The sequence below is a fragment of the Gadus chalcogrammus genome, chromosome 4 (genome assembly GCF_026213295.1).
Source record: "Gadus chalcogrammus isolate NIFS_2021 chromosome 4, NIFS_Gcha_1.0, whole genome shotgun sequence".
Classification (NCBI taxonomy): Eukaryota; Metazoa; Chordata; class Actinopteri; order Gadiformes; family Gadidae; genus Gadus; species Gadus chalcogrammus.
In genome coordinates, this window is record NC_079415.1 from 9,688,971 (window position 1) to 9,706,435 (window position 17,465).

Here is a 17,465-nt window from a genome sequence, read left to right on the forward strand (position 1 = left end):
ATTACAGTTATTAAATCAACTAAAATTGCACATTAAAAAAAGTTCAAGTAAGTCATTCATGCATTTTAAAGAATTGCATTGTCGTTTTGCGTGGCAGTTACAGCATTTTCAATTAAGAGCTTCATATTACAGAGTCGTATTGCCAAAGTCTTTGCTGCAAACAAGAAATATTGAACAAGAAAAAACATAATTTAAATACATGTTAAAAAACCTTCTATGACAACATACAAGCCTGCCAGTTTACGCCCTGTATGTCTACGATTAAAGCGTCATGAAATATTTATGCACCATGCATTATTTAATTCAACTTTAATGGTTTTGTTCTTTAATCACATAACTAACTGCACGTATAGGGGGCAGTAGGAATACGTTCCAGTCCGGGGTCTTCATCGCAAATGGTGTCCCCTTAAAACGCCAGCTGGACAAGGCTACAGGCCTGAAAATCGGGGAAAATGCACTGGTTCTCGCTGTTCCTGATTTAAATAACAACGACAAAATCGAAGGGACTAAATTTCCATAAAGCAACTCGTTAAAATAACCACGGAGACGGGTAAGAACGCCATTAGCTCGTCGCTAGGTGCATGTAGCAGCTAGGTGCTAGCTGGTATAGTAGGCTGCCTCCGCCGCTCGTAGGGTCCTGCCACTATCCTGCAGCACCCTCAGAGCACACCGCGGCCTGCGCTGGGAATGAAAAGCTGCCTTTGTATTAAACGGCGGAACACTGCCTCGCGAGTAAGATATTTTATTGAGTGATAAACTGATTTATTTGGGAATTCAAATGTTTATTATGTTCGTATACAGGGATGGCGATGGTTGACATGCCTTTGAAAACATTGATATTGACCAACATTGGTAAACCTGACGAGACGGCTTCCGTCGGAGCGCCTTGTTGTGGTGGTGAATAAAGAAGATAGTAAATGCTAAACCACATAACCGTCGGTTAGACAACACCCGCTGAAGAACGATATACGCTCAGTTCTTCATACAGCATAGTGTGTTTGATAACGCCTTTGGTGTTTCGATGAGGATTTTGTTAATAGATCGGTATGCTTCGCCATTCACTGGTATGTAACGTTATTGCATTTCGCTGTAAATGATATAGTTGTATGTTGTCAACGAACTAATTAAACCTGAATTTAATTTTAAATGAAGCGAGCGTGTTTTATTGCACTGACGTAGGCGGCTGCTTGCTTCGATAGGTAACATGATTCACAAAAGACGGAATGTGCAGCACTCTCTAACCCCGTTACTCACTTTTAGCTATCATCCCCTTACATAGAGACTTGCCAATTTAAGTTCGTATTAAGCTTTTAAAGGCTCCTCACCACATTGGAGTTCCCAGCACAGATACTAATTTGCGTAGAGCACAGGCAGTTGTGCTAAGCCACCGCTTTCCATTGGTGTTATTGTCTCTTGCCAGTCTGTCTGAATTCTAATCTTGTTAATCTGTGTTCTTGTCAGAACTGTTGTAAGATGCCTGAAGTTCGGGAACTCTCTGATGCCTTGCCAGAGATGCCCATGGACCCCATCACTGGGGTTGGTGTAGTGGCATCCCGGAACAGGGCTCCCACCGGCTATGATGTGGTGAGTGTGGTACATGTCAAGCAGCACCATCTCAAGATTAATATCCTGTATAAATGATGATGCTGTCACCTTAACGTGTTGAATAATATCCATGCTCACAAACATACCTGGTCTGCCTTGCTGACCAAAAGATACCATAGCGGTTTTAATTCCAGAACATGCGTTATTGGACATAGCCATTAAAAAACAACAATAAATTGTAACATTTATGTAGCTAGCTGATTTATATGTGTTTTGTTCTGTAATCTTGGTGAGTAACATAGATTTTGATCATATATTTAAAACATCGATATTGATACCTGGTTCCGCCATCTGGCAATGTGAAACTTGACGACACCCATACGTATCTCCTTCTAGACGTCTATTGAATAGCATTTGAACATGATGTGACTTATGACCAGACTAATCTTGCCCATAGGTTTCCACTACGACAGATGGGCTGGATGCAGACCTTTGGAAAGATGGTCTGTTTAAGTCCAAGGTGACGCGCTACCTTTGCTTCACCAGAGTTTTCTCCAAAGAAAATGTAAGTTTCGCAACATCTCTATCACGTATGATATTAATGTCATTTCATATGATAGCATGTGATAACATATGATAATTGTCAACCGTATTTCACATGAACCTTAAAGGTCATATCTATGCTACCTAATATGCTACAATGTTTTATAATAATGTGAGGGATAAAGACAAATTGCACCAGAATCTAAAAGAACGTTGCCTTGTACATAATGTGAAAATGTTATTAGATTTCATGCAAATATTATTATTATATTAACATTATTGACCTTCAACAATCATTGGCCGTTCGACCGGAACAGCCTTAAAATGTTAGGGGGGGGAGGGGGGGGAAGGCAGTGTTTTTTTTCTTTGTTTTTTTTAAGATAGTATTGTGTCCTTATATGGTCAGATACCTGCATGCGTCTATATTTCTACCTTACCCAAAATGTCAAGATACGTGTTGGTTCTCCTTTGATTGAACAGCAGCATTTGAGCGACTAGGTGCATCGCATTAGGTTTATCATCTACTTTCTGGGTACAACCTTTGTTGAAGCAATGTGTGCGCTCAGTTTTTCCTGTCGTTGAAGACATTTGGCCAAAATCTCATGTTATAAAGGATAAGTGCCAGAATAAACTGCACTCCATTCTACAGAGGATTGCCTGCACTCATCTCCGCTCCAATCTCTCAGGCCTCAAACACATAAAACATTAGGCATTAAAGACTTGGGGTTTCTTGAGTAAGAATAGGTTGTAGTTATTCAAACAACCAGTGCTTTATTTAGCTTTGCATTGCCGCTCTTGCATTGCAAACAAGCAAGCGACTGTCTCCCAACAACGGGCCCCTACTGCTGAGCATTCTTCTACAGTGGAGTGAAGTGGAGCTGGGAGGTTCAGGTGACAGTTTGAGGATCCAATGGAGTGACGAGATTTAGTCACAAGCTCTTTTTAATACTTTTCATTGGTTAAATATTGGTTAATGCACACACAGACATGACAAATGGCATTGATTTAAAATAAAATTAAAAGACGACTTATGGAGATCCAAGGTTTCTATCTGACAGCAACAATATTATAAAAAGTATTATGACAACACCAAATATCACATGATTAGAAAGGCCATTATTGCTAGCTAATGTTAAAACTTTCGTAAAAGTCCTATAATGCGCAAGTACCTAACAAAAAAAGTCTCAAAGTAATGGTGACTTTTTCTCCATTCTTAACGTAGACTTCTTGTGAACGGCAGAAAGGCATTGTGCCATGTTTACTGTACAAGGTCTCATGGAGTGTGGTTCCTTCCTTGGTGTTGCACCTGTCTGCAGAGCCATCTGGGTAACGTGCTCGTGGACATGAAGCTGATTGACATCAAAGACACTCTACCCGTCGGCTTCATCCCTATCCAGGAAACGGTAGACACGCGTGAGTAAAACTAATCCGGTCCCGCCCATACAGACATCAGATTATGTTTATACCACAGACCGCCTAAAAGACTGTTTTGTAATGTTGAATTAACCTACTCCTGGTTGTTATAAATCATGTAGTACATTTAGAAACAAGGTCGTTTCTGGTAAGTAACGCCAGGTTACATTACACACTGAAAACATTCCCAAGAGCCAAATGATCACATGCCCATGTTTACGCTATCAATTACAGACGTGCCACTCCCTTAGTCCCACTAATATCTAATCTGATTCTATATTGGATCAACATTCAGTTTACCATTTACGTCCGCTAATAAACTGTAATGTACATTTTCACAACAAACAATGACAAATTGGCACGGCAGTTATTTTTTGTTTGCGTTGATGTAGTTGTGTTCATTTCATTTTCTGAATCTCTCTAATCGTTTTCTGTTCCACAGAGGAGCAGGCCTTCCGGAAGAGGCGACTCTGCATCAAGTTCATCCCCCGGGACTCGACAGAGGCAGCCATCTGTGATATTCGTATCCTGGGGCGATCCAGGCAGGCCCCTCCACAGTACACCTTCATAGGGTAAGCTCCAGAAGCAATAGCCCCAGCTCTCTCTAAGCAGGTTTTGAGTTATTGATGTTCTGTCAGAAACTAGTTTCATTTGTACTGTGTGTTGCCAAAAGTTGTTTTGGATTTCAGTTCGAAATGAACTGTTTGTTTACAAAATACAGAAAAAGATTGATGTACTGGTTCACTATGACAGTTTTCTCACTTGCGCATTTAAATGTCGAAGTAAGTATTGCATATTGATGGTCCGCAAAATGTGTGAAATCATCCGAAACACACTGTATCTACTGAAACATTGATGACTCCCACCAGACAGTTACATCTGGGTCCATCGTTATCCTTGCTCTCAGATGCTTAAGGTGTTAAATATTGATTCTAATAAATATTTGAACACTCTTAGATGTTCAGATAGGTTCACCTCTCCCTTTTTAATTCAGCTGGCAGCTGTATATCCACTGAACATCCCTCAAGCTCCACATGTTCCAAAGTGGACTGAGTTTACTACATTTTCCGAGGGAAGAGTGGTTCTTTTAAGAAGTGGCTTTTGGTCGCTCATTTACAAGCCTCTTGTTGTCGTGTTGTTTTTTCAACAGAGAATTGAACAACATGGGAATCTGGTACCGCATGGGGAACGTCCCTCGGACCCTCGACTCTTCCCAGACCCCGCTGGCCAACAACACCCAGAACACCACCAACACCACCACAGCCTCCACCCCCACCCCTGCTGCTCCAATGCTCAAGTAGGATTGGCTACCAGTGATGGGCTTTATTGATATATACAAGGGTCTGCCTCCATGTGTGCTCCTCTTAATATGTTCCATCACTTGTTTCTTCTTTCAATTCCAAAGAGGGTTTGGGGGGGGGGGATTATACGATGTGGTCTGTGAAGCCCTTTTTGAGACTGTTACTTTGAATTAAGGTAATTTACTTTAGATGAACATGCTGGAGATGATAGTTTTTTACAGGGTCGATTGTATGAAGAGTGAATAGCAAAAACAACAACATCGCAGGGACACGCGTTACTGTTTGAGAGAGAAAGAGGGAGGGAGGGAGACTAATGCCGCTTTTCCACTGCATGGTACCAGCTCGACACGACTCGACTCAGCTCGCATTTTTTGCGTTTCCACCGCGAAAACATGGTATCTGGTACCTGAAGTGGCTGCTTTTTCTAGTACCGCCTCGCTCTAGGTTCCAAGCGAGCTGAGCCGATGCTAAAAGGTGACGTCGGCAGACGGCCGGCCACTGATTGGCCAGAGAGTGTGACGAAGTCACGAGAGCGACATGGCAACCATGCTGGTAACAGCCATGGCAGCGCCGCAGCCAACATATTCCACTTCTTCAACTTCTTCAACATGCCAGCTAATAATACGAACACGAATACCATCACATCGATGTCCTCCATTGTTGTTATGTGGGTTCGGTCCATAGCTGTGTTCGAAATCGTTCCCTATCATGGATGTAGTGCACTAAATAGGGTGCACGCCATTTTGTAGGGTGTTCGAATTCTCAGTGGTCCACTATATAGGGCACTATATAGTGGACTTAAAATAGGGTACATACGATGTTCCCTACATGTTACTCCCGTATACCACAATGCAATGCGGTCGCGTTTTTCCGGAGGAGAAGAAGAAGCTGAATAACCGCGAAAACGAATACATTTAATGATGGAGTCTCCGGCTTTCGTTTAGAGATTTCAACAATTTATTTGGGATTTAACATAGAATATTTAACATTCATGCGGATGTTAAATATGCATCAATACAACCTCCAGATTTCCTCGTGAGTGCCTGGTTTGTTTACATGATGTGGGCGCATCTGTCTGCGTCACACAAATGCCCGGCGCACTTACTGACGCAAATGACGTTTAGAAATGTTCAGCGTAGTGTCCGAATTCTCGTTCCCTATTCCCTATATAGTGCACTATATTATGTACACTATATAGGGAATAGGGAACGAGTGTATAGGGAACGATTTCGAACACAGCTCATGTCTGGGTTGCGTAGGTGTTGTTTGCGTCGCGTACAAAAATACGTCAGGGGCCTTTCGCGCAGCCGACCCCGCCCACGTCCAGGAGGTACTATTTGCGGTGGAAAAGGACCCGTGCTGCTACCGTGTCGAGTCGTGTCGAGTCGTGTCGTGTCGAGTCGAGCTACATGTGCGGTGGAAAAGCGGCATAACTAACTAACATCTACTGTTGGTGTAGTTGGAGAGAGAGCAGGTGGAAGGCCTTTCTCTCCCCACTTGGCCAGTTAAACGCGTGTGTGTGTGTGTGTGTGTGTTCTGTCCCCCGGAGCGTCTGAAGTCACATGGTGGATCGGGTGAACAACACACCCAGGGATATTTTTTGGCAAAGTGATCCATGAAACTGAGACTCAGAGTCACCTCAGGGGCTCTGCAGAGTGACTGCTGCGGTCTAGCGGAGCAAAGCTCTAGTGTTAAGTGAGTTGTTTGGATGACAACCATCAATGAGAATGTAACAGAGCATGGTTCACTTCCTTGTGATCTCAATGGCAATATCTTTCATAATAGCAGAGAAAAAGTATTAAGAAATCTGTACCTTTCTAGGATTTGATGACAATTCTCAGAGTAAAACATTAAGTGCTGGATAGTTGCACAACCTTTTGCTACTAGCTTATAAGTCATATCTCGACATCTTGTGTGGACTGTTTCTTGCTGCATGTGTGACCCTTGGGGATAAGAAAGGGGAAGTTTATCATTTAGCTACTTCCTTTTTTACCTATTTAAGTCTAATCAGAATTTCCTTTTTGGGCCCTAGTCGATACAGCTATGCAACTCTTTACAACTATAGCGGCTTCTACTTCCTTCCTTCCATAAACCATGAGAACATTCATCAATTGATCAAGTCATCAGTTGAACCTTTTATAGGCTTCGAGATACAAGACCCTTTCCCAACAGATGATGTATGATCCAAAAGTGTTGTATAACTTATGCATTTTCTTCTCCTAATATAGGCATATATCCATGACACTCCCAGCCAGCTTCCGAGGGAAAAACACCACACGGCCCGACTATGAGCACCAGAACTCTAACCTTTATGCCATCTCTGGTCAGTCGCGGTCTCCATTGAAACCTTTAACCAGTGCCATCGATGATCACTGATGTTTTACTAAAGTTGCCCCCGTCTCTTCCCTGTGTTCTCAGCAATGGATGGCGTTCCTTTCGTGATCTCTGAGAAGTTTGCCTGCACCTCATCAGATGTAAGGTTTTGGGCTTTTCTCATATCCACGTATTATTATTTTGATTGTGAAGTAGAAAAGCAGAGAAGAAGTTAAACCTGAACTTTAAACCTGAATGGATTGAAATGAGATTAGTTATTCTGTGCCAAACTGAATATACTCCTATCCTCAGCTGCAGCAGGTAGATCTGATGGGCATTACAATCAAATCTCTGGCTGAGATTGAGAAAGAAGTGAGTACATTTACTACATTACCCACAATGCAATGGCACTAGGCCATTCCCAAGCCTTTTTGTTCTTTAATTTATGGTATTTTTCTGGTCAATGCAACAGTACTGTAATATTTATAGGTAAATACATGTCGGTAACATGGTATGGTATGGCTCCTTTTGAGAATTGGGTTACGGTAAGCTTCCAAAATACTGTATTTCGTGTCGGCCAAGAGAAGCGAACGATTATGAGATGTTGAAGTAGGCCTCAAGTCGAACGGTTGGGAACACCTTGGCTGGGCCACACAGACGTCCTCCTCTGAGACACATCAGTTCTATGTAGTTGATTTAATCAGGTAACAATACATAGACTCATGATTGATTGTGCTGTGTTGAGTGGGCTATTGCACTTCTCAATGTTCTAAGAGATCTTGTGATGCCTTCGTCTGTCCACTAGAGGCTCTCATTGAGCGTAATTCTGTTCAGCATTCTCCCCACACTGCTACACTTTCCCAATATTAACTTAATATTGGAAAATATGAGCGTGAAAAAAATAAGGTTCAACTTCTAAAATCATCTCCACACTGCCCATAAATTCAAATAAAATAAATAGATTGTTTTTATGGGTTTATATCACACCGTGTTGATAATCTCATCTACACAGTAGTGTCTTCAGCATGTTGAAAGCGCTGTGGTGATGGCAGTGCGATGTCCATATTAATTGAAGCATTTTTAACACATAATCCACAATTCAGTTGGTTATGTTGTGTTGTCATGGTACCGTTGTGCCTGCAGTGTGATTACATAACGGTATCATTACCCATAATCCACCGTTGTGTGGAGGATTAGCGATGTGATAGTCCTAACCTTGTGTAACCCTGTGTGATGGGTGTTGTGTTCAGTACGACTACAGCTTCCGCACGGAGCATAGTGCGGCCGCTCGCCTCCCACCCAGCCCCACTCGGACCCCACTGAGCTCTGAGGCCTGAAGACCCCCCCCCCCCCCCCCCCCCCCACACACACACACACCCACACACACAACAATATCACCCTCGGACCCCTGTCCAGAGCTACTGACTTGAACACACACACACACACACACACACACACACACACACACACACACACACACACACACACACACACACACACACACACACACACACACACACACACACACACACACACACACACACACACACACACACACACACACACACACGTGTGTGTGTGTGCATCTTGCAAACACCTGCACACAAAATATCAGCGTGAACTTGGCTCCTGACTAGGCGTGGTGGAGGGGGTCGACGCTGTACAGTGGAAGAACAACATGGAGATTAGAGTTGCTATCGTGAGAAGAGGAGAAGCAGCCGTTACATCTTTGTGTGTTAATTTGTATGTCTTGAGATGTGATATCGTAGGTCCCACTGCCACTATCCGCACCATTGAGAACTTGACTTTGGGCTTCTTAACGGACGGGCTCATGTGTTTGGCTGCTCCAGGAACTGTCCAGGACTTTTAAAATGTCATTTTCTTTGTTGTTTTTTTATTTGTTATGGTTTTATGTCTGACTTTGAAGGAACGCCTTCTTGCCTTCGGCCCTTCAACAAGGTGGAATGTTGTGAACGATGCTCTTTTATTTTTATTTTTTTCTCAACTCACAACGTTCCTACTGGTTTGTCCGCAGTCTACTCCCAGTACTCCCAAGACCCCAGTGGACAGGTCCTGTCTTTGTGGGTGAAAAACAAACGGATCATTCTTGTCGTTTTATTTTTGTTTTTTAACTGTGTGTGTGTGTGTGTGTGTGTGTGTGTGTGTGTGTGTGTGTGTGTGTGTGTGTGTGTGTGTGTGTGTGTGTGTGTGTGTGTGTGTGTGTGTGTGTGTGTGTGTGTGTGTGTGTGTGTGTCAGTCAAACATGTCACCTGTGAATATCCTGTCCCTCTATGTGGTTTAAGATGGCTCTTTGGATCATAGACCAGAACCACAAGTACTGTAAAAGTTAGCCTTTCATGTTCTGATTGTTGGACTACAAATACCACTATCTCTCCTCAAGTATATACTAATGTTATTTCTGGCATTTTAACTGGTCTCACTGCACTTTGTGCTTAGCTAAATGTATTATTTTTTACTCAAATGCTGTTACATAGTATTTAAGAAGTCTTGTATTGTTTTGTTTTCATATTAGCAACGTTTCTTTTTCATCCTGAACTGCTCAAGAAGTTACTTAGTATCACTTTTAAACTGAGCCTTACTTTCAACAAGTAAAACTCTCATGTCTTTTAAGTATTTGCTGTAAATACCACAGTTGGCATGAGTTGTGTCATAAAGGTTTCAAATGCTAAAAGGTAATAGGGTTAACCTCATATTTTAGGAGAAAATGCAGCTAACCATTTCTTCTGATCTAATACTTTTTTAAAGTTATAATCCACTGATGTTCTGATCTTCACAAAGCTTTTGAATAGATAGTTTAATATCTTTCGATTGTTCTCCCCCTTTCTTGCAGATGTGTTATTTTAGTATGAAAGGAATCGAATCAATCACCTCAATCTTATGCAGAAAGGGATCACGATCAAGGCTAACTACCAACTACAGCCACATTGTCTCGTTAGGTTGTTTCAAACTTTTGTTTAAGAGTTAAATTTTTTAACTGAATTGTTTAACCACTTTCCTCAACTATTTTCTCAGGCCTCTCAGTATTGTGAACATTTGGTCCCACATAAGCAACCCATGATTGAACAAAATAAACAGTGTAATCAAACGTATGTTTGTTTCTACTGTTTGACTGCGTAGCTATCAAGTCATTGAAGCACTTGAGTTACACGCAAGATGGTTTGGGATCTCCTGCATATGTGTTTAGTTTCCAAACGTTGGTTGTCAAATTCGGCAAGTCATCGTGGTGAAAAGTTGTTCACTCATGTTAATACTGTGTATCCGAATTAACAACCATTAACACATCAGCTCCTCATTAGTCTCTTATTCTTGAATGCGATTCCAGGATATATCCGTCCTTTTTATAGATCTGTGCTGTGTGTTTTTTTTTTTTCAAAGCATACAGATAATGCAATGAGTTTATTATATTGATTTCATGTAAAAAGAACATAACATTGAATAAATGTAGCACTAAGTGTAATTGCTTGCAAGGCTCACTTGTCTCTGTTTTCATCCACATGAGGTTAAGGCTGTGTTAACAACGCCAGGGCTTAATATGAGACACATGGGCCAATCTGTGTGGCCCATCACTGCTTTGGAGCCTGTGTCGTGAATACAACAGTCAGTAAACATCAGAAAACGTGGTGTTGTGTTCAAAGTTATTGTGACTTTGTGTGTGGCAGGGGGTCATCCCACTTAACACACTCTGAACCAATTTACAGGGCTAATTGTCGAGATGTCCCTGAGCAAGACATCCAACCCTAACTGCTCCTGACGAGCTGGCTGTTTCCCCGCAAGGTGGACTGCAACGCTCTGTGTGAATGTGTGTACGAATGGGTGAATGTAGGCGCTGATTTTAAAGTGCTTTGAGAGGACCCAAGTTAGTTAACGCTTTATTAAGGCAGCAGTTCATTTACTATCTGATGGGTGATGGAACAACAGTGGAAACTACGCCATTTGGATCTTTGGACCGCTCCTCCGTGGACCACACACTACTCTTTAAGACAAAGAAACAACCATGCAACAACCAGTTCCTCATGCAACTTTGTGTCAGTTTCTGTTATGCTTCTTCCAGTAAACCAAGTCCAAATCATATTTTTTAGGTTTGCAAGTCTGATGTATTTCATTTCTCATCTTCAGGGTTCAATCGTGCAACTTGCAAAGGTGCTATGTTTTTGATTAACACATTTGAAAATTGAAATGTGCATGGTTTGAACTTTGAAAATGCAGGACATCAACCTGAAAACAGATCCGGACCGACATGGTCAGCTTTACCAATGAAACAGCAGTTTGTATTGCACACAGAAACTAGGCTATCTGGTTCAACCCTGGACTCATGTAACAACCAGTATTCCACTGAGAAAGTTATTTAAGACATTTGAGAATCTGTGAAATCAACATATTTATCAATCTGAGATAGAATGTAGAATTGGCTATTTCTCAGCGATTTACTTTGACTTAATTTATTTTGATCAGGTGTAATAAAGTCGAACTCTGCCTGGGCGGGCCTAGATCCAGTTTATTGAAAATACCTGGAACCTGTCCATTTTACTTCTGATAAGGAGGTCAATTACTAAATAGTAGGTTATATTAGCCATTAGATATATTTTATTTATTCAACACTTTATATTCTCTATGTTCTTTCAGTTCTTTTTTTAATGAATACTTTAAACTGTTTCCAAATCACTGATTCTTTTTACTTTAGCAAACAGCTGTTTGTTGTGGAACAGTTGCCTGGTGCCACCATAAAAAAACTCTTCTTTTAAGACGGCATCATGTTTGTTTTTCCATATGCCTTAGATGTCCCACATCTTACAAACGTTCCCGTTTTCAGCATGTGCTGCCAGAGAACAGGCCTCTTCAAACTCGACTAATTGATTGTAATCCACGTGTGCAACAAAACACGTTAAAAAAGTTAACGGTCTTTTTGTGGTCGAGGAAAGTCTAAAAGCCCATTCAAGATAAAAGGCCCGCCTTTGCTTTGCTACTGTTTCCAAGAGGTTGCCGTGGACAAATGTGTGGCTTCTTGTGGTGTATGGTGGATTTACACATTGTCGAGTCTGTTGCAAAACAGGCTTTGGGGAAAAAAGTATTCAAACTCTGAATCACACTTTGAAGTAGGCCTACTGTGGATTAGGTCTAAGCAACACTTTTCCTGTGGTCCATATTCCTAACGCTTGTGAACGATGCAGTATCTTACAAGGCCGGTATCCAATCATGTAGGCTACATTAGCATGATACACTATGAATGTTGAAAATGTTAAACGCATGGAACTTAAGCACTTAACCTGCAAGCACTATTCTATTCTGTCATCTCATTCTATTCATTGTCATAGGAATGTGGGACATTTAGATGCAGATGACACTCAACTTTAGACTAATTTCAGTGACAGACATCCAGGCACACATTGCTGTCCCGTCTCAAGGACATTTGCGGGGAGATTCCTGCAGAAGATAGGCTTGAAGTGCACAATCTTTCCTGCACTTTCATGGTTTAGGCAATCTAGATCTTCAATCTATCGCTGTCTCGCATCTCTGTGACGGGCAAGAACAGTTGTCCTTCATTGCGATCGTTACTACAATGGCTCAATCCCTCATTATAGGTCACGCCTCGACATGATGCAGACCTATTTACCAACCTCGTGTTCACATACTATCATGTCAATCGAATTGCTTAAGCATCATCGCTTCAAATTTGATCAACATCGATCTTTTTGAAATTATGAACGCTTAAAAATGTGTGTTCATGAACAAATTGACATTTTGTATTTAATTAAATATGTTTCACAAAACCAACAAGTATGCAATAGTTTGCCCCTTAACAATTTGCTTATTTATTTAATTTTAAACCCATTTGTGAGACTTTCTCTCGCGCGGGGAGGCGGGACCCTTCGCTTCCAATTAACAGGCGGGCCCTGTGACGTAGGACCGGGCTGTTGGAGTGAAGAGCCGAGCGCTCGGCGTCTTCTCATTCGATCACAGCTCAACTGATCCTTCTGATGGAGTACCATCCCGATATGGGACACACGTTTTAGTGTTACCGAACCTTTTCACTTGGTTTTTCGATTCAATTTTTTTTCCCGGCAACATAACCTCGGATGGACTAGAATTAAGAACACATTTGTATGGAGAAAAAAAAATAGGAACCAATTTTTGTGAAATATAGGTTCTGCTATTTACAAACAGGCGTGTTGTTGAGCAGCCTTCAGCGAGGTCTGTATTTCTGGGGGGTTCGATTTACATAAATTGCTGACTTTTTGTCCAGTTGGATCCATGTTATAGTCAGGGGATCCAGTGTGTGGTTTAATCCGAGTTACCGTCCGCTCTCATGGATACTGCCGTAGGACTTCCAGAGACGCACTCCTCGGCTGCAGAGGATGCTGCTGGTCCGCTGATGAGCGACCCTTTAAGAACCGGAGCCCTGGCTGTGAACGTGAAGATCGGTGAGTTAATAGGCCTATTAAACCTGAGCCTCTGCTATTTTTAATCTATTAATTGGGAATTATTCTCACCCTCAGGGGTTAAAATGAAAACTTATGTAATTAGTTCATTCAAACTACTTTGAATGGATGTAAGGCCTCAAGAGAAATATTAATGTAAAAATAATAATAAAAAATATTAAAACTATTAGCCTACTATGAGCATCTTCATCATCCTTATTACTATTATTATTATTATTAGGCTATTATTATTATGATTATTAATTATTATTATTATTATTAGGCCTATTATTTCACTATTATTATGATTATATTATGTATTTATTTTATCGTCAGTAGTAAGTATATCGTGATTTCCTTCCTCCTCCAGAGCATCAGAGCCCTGCCCCGGCCCGGTGCGCGGGCTGCCATCGGAGCATCTCGGAGCGCTTCCTCATGCGCGTCGACGGCGCGTCGTGGCACGAGCAGTGCCTACAGTGCGCCGTGTGCCGCCGGCCGCTCAACAACACGTGCTACTTCAAAGACACGAAGCTCTACTGCAAGGTGGACTACCAACAGTAAGGTCCACACACACCTTTCCCCCCACTCCCTTTATGCTTATTTAAGATGAATTTTGACTTAAATTCGGCACCTCGTTTAGAGACGGTTTCCTTTAATTTCCTAGCATTTTTCGTGGCTTTTTATATAGGCCTATATATATATATATATATAGTCTTTAAAAACAATCGTTTTATTGTTTTGTTTTATTATGAATTGATTGTGAATAAAAAAGGATCAACATTAAGGGAAGCTATTAAAGATATTTAAAACGTCATGATCGGCTACACACATTTGGGAAATTAACCGTATTAATTAATGTGTGCTCTCGTGTTATATGTTTAGGAGGTCTTATTGCAATTTAAATGGTTGACAATAAATAGATAATCAGCCTTTTCGCCTATAAGAGAACACTGTCAAAAAAGCACATCTTTATCCTTTATTCGGTTTATGCTTCGCTTTTTTGCTGTAGATTATTTCGCAGCGTCTTCCATCGTTATTCATTTGAGAGATGTCTTCCAGTGTCCGTCGCAAATCATTCAGCATAATAAATCTTCACAATTTAAAGCACGAGATTTGCACTACAATTAATCAGCAATAACTTTTTCAAGATGAGAAATTCCAACTCATACATTTGGAGGCCCATAATTTAGTCTTTCACACACACGCACGCACGGGCACGCACGGGCACGCACGCACACACACACACACACACACACACACATACACACACACACACACACACACACACACACACACACACACACACACACACACACACACACACAAGCACACACACACACACACACACACACACACAAGCACACACACACACACACACACACACACACACACACACACACACACACACACACACACACACACACACACACACACACACACACACACACACACACACACACACGCACACACACACACCTCAAGTCAAATTGCACGGTCAAATTGCCATTACTTTTTGAACTATCAATGGGCTGTTTGCTCAAGCTGCCAAAGTTCACTTTATGAGGAAGAAAATCATGTGAAAACATCCAACAGTTAATGGGGACTTCGAGGGAGGTGTCTTCAGAGTAGGCAGTGATGGCTGAATGGCGTGGGGGGGGGGGCTTTTTTGTTGTTGTTTGGAAGCCCATTGTTTTATCATCCCAGGAATATTGTTAGATAGTACAGTTTTTTATGCAAACAGGTCAGGACGGGGGCTCATTCAACCAATCTAATATACATTATATAACATAGAGTTTATATAATACAGGCCTACAATATAATTGCTTTTGAATTAATCATAAAATGTTGTTGATTGCTGTGCATTCCCTCTAGATTTTTCATGTTTAATTGATAAGCTTTTTTTTTAACATTATCTATATTCGATTCTTTAGCAGTCTATCTTTTCTCTCGCTTTATATATTCTATTCAGTTTTATCCATACATTTTTATAATGTTTTACACATCCTATTTGATGTTGCTGTAGCAAAGCACTTTAAACTTTTCAAATTTGCGCCATAAATAATCTTTAAATAAGAGAAAAGCTAGATCATACACCATCCGACTGACTGCAAGAGCTTGAGGTGCAGGAAAGCAGCATACTTAATAATAATAAGGACCACAATATATGTATTGCTTTGTAGTCTTTATTTCTCAAAAGCCAGATCCAGGTTCATATACAGAATTGTTAATCAGAACTCAATGCTAACATGCAGTGTGTCCAAGCATCGCTGCACAAAAACACAACACAGTTCAAACGACACATCCCTGCTTATTGACCAAGCATGCAAGAAATGAGTTGAGCTAGATGGATAGTGGGTGATAGGTGAGGAGCACATGTCAAAGCAAGAGCCCTGAGGAACTGCCAGTCAATGTCATCATTTTGAGGTCTATCTTTCTGGTTGGATGGAGAACGCTCAGGCAATACGACTGAACTTGTCGTGCTTTGTTTCTCCGAAATAGCAACTAGTAATATCTTGTTATTCAAATCCCCGCTGCATTCATCTAAAGAAGACCACTTTGTATTGGTTGCATTGGTGTATTGTAGTGGCTTACACAACGTCATGTGCACATAACTTAACTGAGGTCTGAGGAAATCTTTTTTCGTTTAGTACGTTTTATTAGAAATGTACTGCTGCGTTATGTGTTCAGTTATCAGTTTGAGTGAGAGATGTTTTTAGCATCTTCAGTATATATCCACCATCTCCCTTAGACAGGTGCTTCCTGTCTAAGACTAGTGTCCTAATCTGTGATAAATATGGACGACACAGCAAATAGTTATCAAGAGTGATAGGTAGAGAAGGAAAGTGTTCTCCACCCAATTCTACACCCCAGTTCGACTATTTGATTGGCAAGATTCAGTGGTGATGTCAAGAGAACCGGGGGGGGGGGGGGGGGCTGATTGGGCTGATACTACTCTATCCTCACAACAATTACCGGACAAGAAATTCGGGATTCATGCCATATCATTCCATAGCATTTATGTTATTTCATCATCATGATTCATTTTACGTATGTTTCTAGACCTCACTTCGGATTGAACTATAACTAGATCGAAGTGCAATATGTGAAACCGACTGTGTCCACATTCAGATATTCTACATCTGAGCCAATACAAACCATAATGTTGTACTTTCATTTAATATCTACTGTATTCTTTAATTAACCTTTTTTTATAACAAATATTACAACAGATGATTTGTACAATTCAAATACTACAATTCGAATTGCACTCATTATGATAAAGCTCTCCTTCGGAATTTATTCACGTTTAATAATTTTACTATTTCCATATGCAACACACACGGTCCTGCTTGAAATCCCAAATCTGAGGGGGGCAGCTGGATTTCCTCGCCGTCGTCACGTGTGAGTGAATGAACTGATATGAACCAAAAGAATCAAAGTATGAAAGAAATGTCTGGGGAATTGGAAATGTATATTTTCCCAGGGTAGCGCCCACCCCCAGCCAAAATAAACAGCGGCCCTCATGCAGGGCGACGTTAACACATGTACACTTGGACCCACGCGTACACATACAGAGAAGGACTGACTGAGTGAGGGACATACGAGGAGCCCACAGGGCGTAGCCATACCTAATCACCAGAGCTTCTACAACGAGGGATTTCGTGATGGACGCCTCTTTAGGGATATATCACAAATCATGCTTGTTCCCTACTTTTAGTTATTTAATATTCCATTTCATAACTTCATTACGTCCTCAGTGTTTTTTTATTATTTCAGAGCAAATGTCTTGTAATAAAGGGCTTTACATAACAGGAAAATATTGACAATATGAATACATAAAGCATAGAAGGCATAAAAACAAATGCATGCATACATCATACAAATAGATTCATTCATATATAGATATTTTATT

The 17,465-nt window shown here is 41.1% G+C and overlaps 2 protein-coding genes across 3 annotated transcripts in view; both read left to right on the forward strand.

The window, feature by feature from the left end:
• Positions 1-306: 306 nt before the first annotated feature.
• On the forward strand, positions 307-11,602 carry mvb12ba (multivesicular body subunit 12Ba). 2 transcript variants are annotated; one of them, XM_056589134.1, is made up of 10 exons: positions 307-550; positions 1,462-1,584; positions 2,003-2,110; positions 3,405-3,501; positions 3,944-4,073; positions 4,652-4,798; positions 7,031-7,125; positions 7,221-7,276; positions 7,428-7,487; positions 8,366-11,601. In XM_056589134.1, exons 2-10 carry the CDS (start codon positions 1,474-1,476, stop codon positions 8,450-8,452), a joined length of 891 nt encoding a protein of 296 aa, XP_056445109.1. In that variant the 5' UTR covers positions 307-550; positions 1,462-1,473; the 3' UTR covers positions 8,453-11,601. The 2 variants fall into 2 exon arrangements, with proteins under 2 accessions (XP_056445109.1, XP_056445108.1); XM_056589133.1 differs by lacking the exon at positions 307-550 and adding an exon at positions 557-732 and having other exon boundaries at positions 8,366-11,602.
• A 1,838-nt stretch (positions 11,603-13,440) lies between these two features.
• The window catches only part of LOC130380528 (LIM homeobox transcription factor 1-beta-like), a 14,569-nt gene continuing 10,544 nt past the window's right edge, over positions 13,441-17,465 (forward strand). The window contains exons 1-2 of the mRNA XM_056587763.1: positions 13,441-13,555; positions 13,923-14,109. Coding sequence (XP_056443738.1) covers positions 13,441-13,555; positions 13,923-14,109 — 302 coding nt within the window. The remainder of the gene's footprint in view (positions 13,556-13,922; positions 14,110-17,465) is intronic.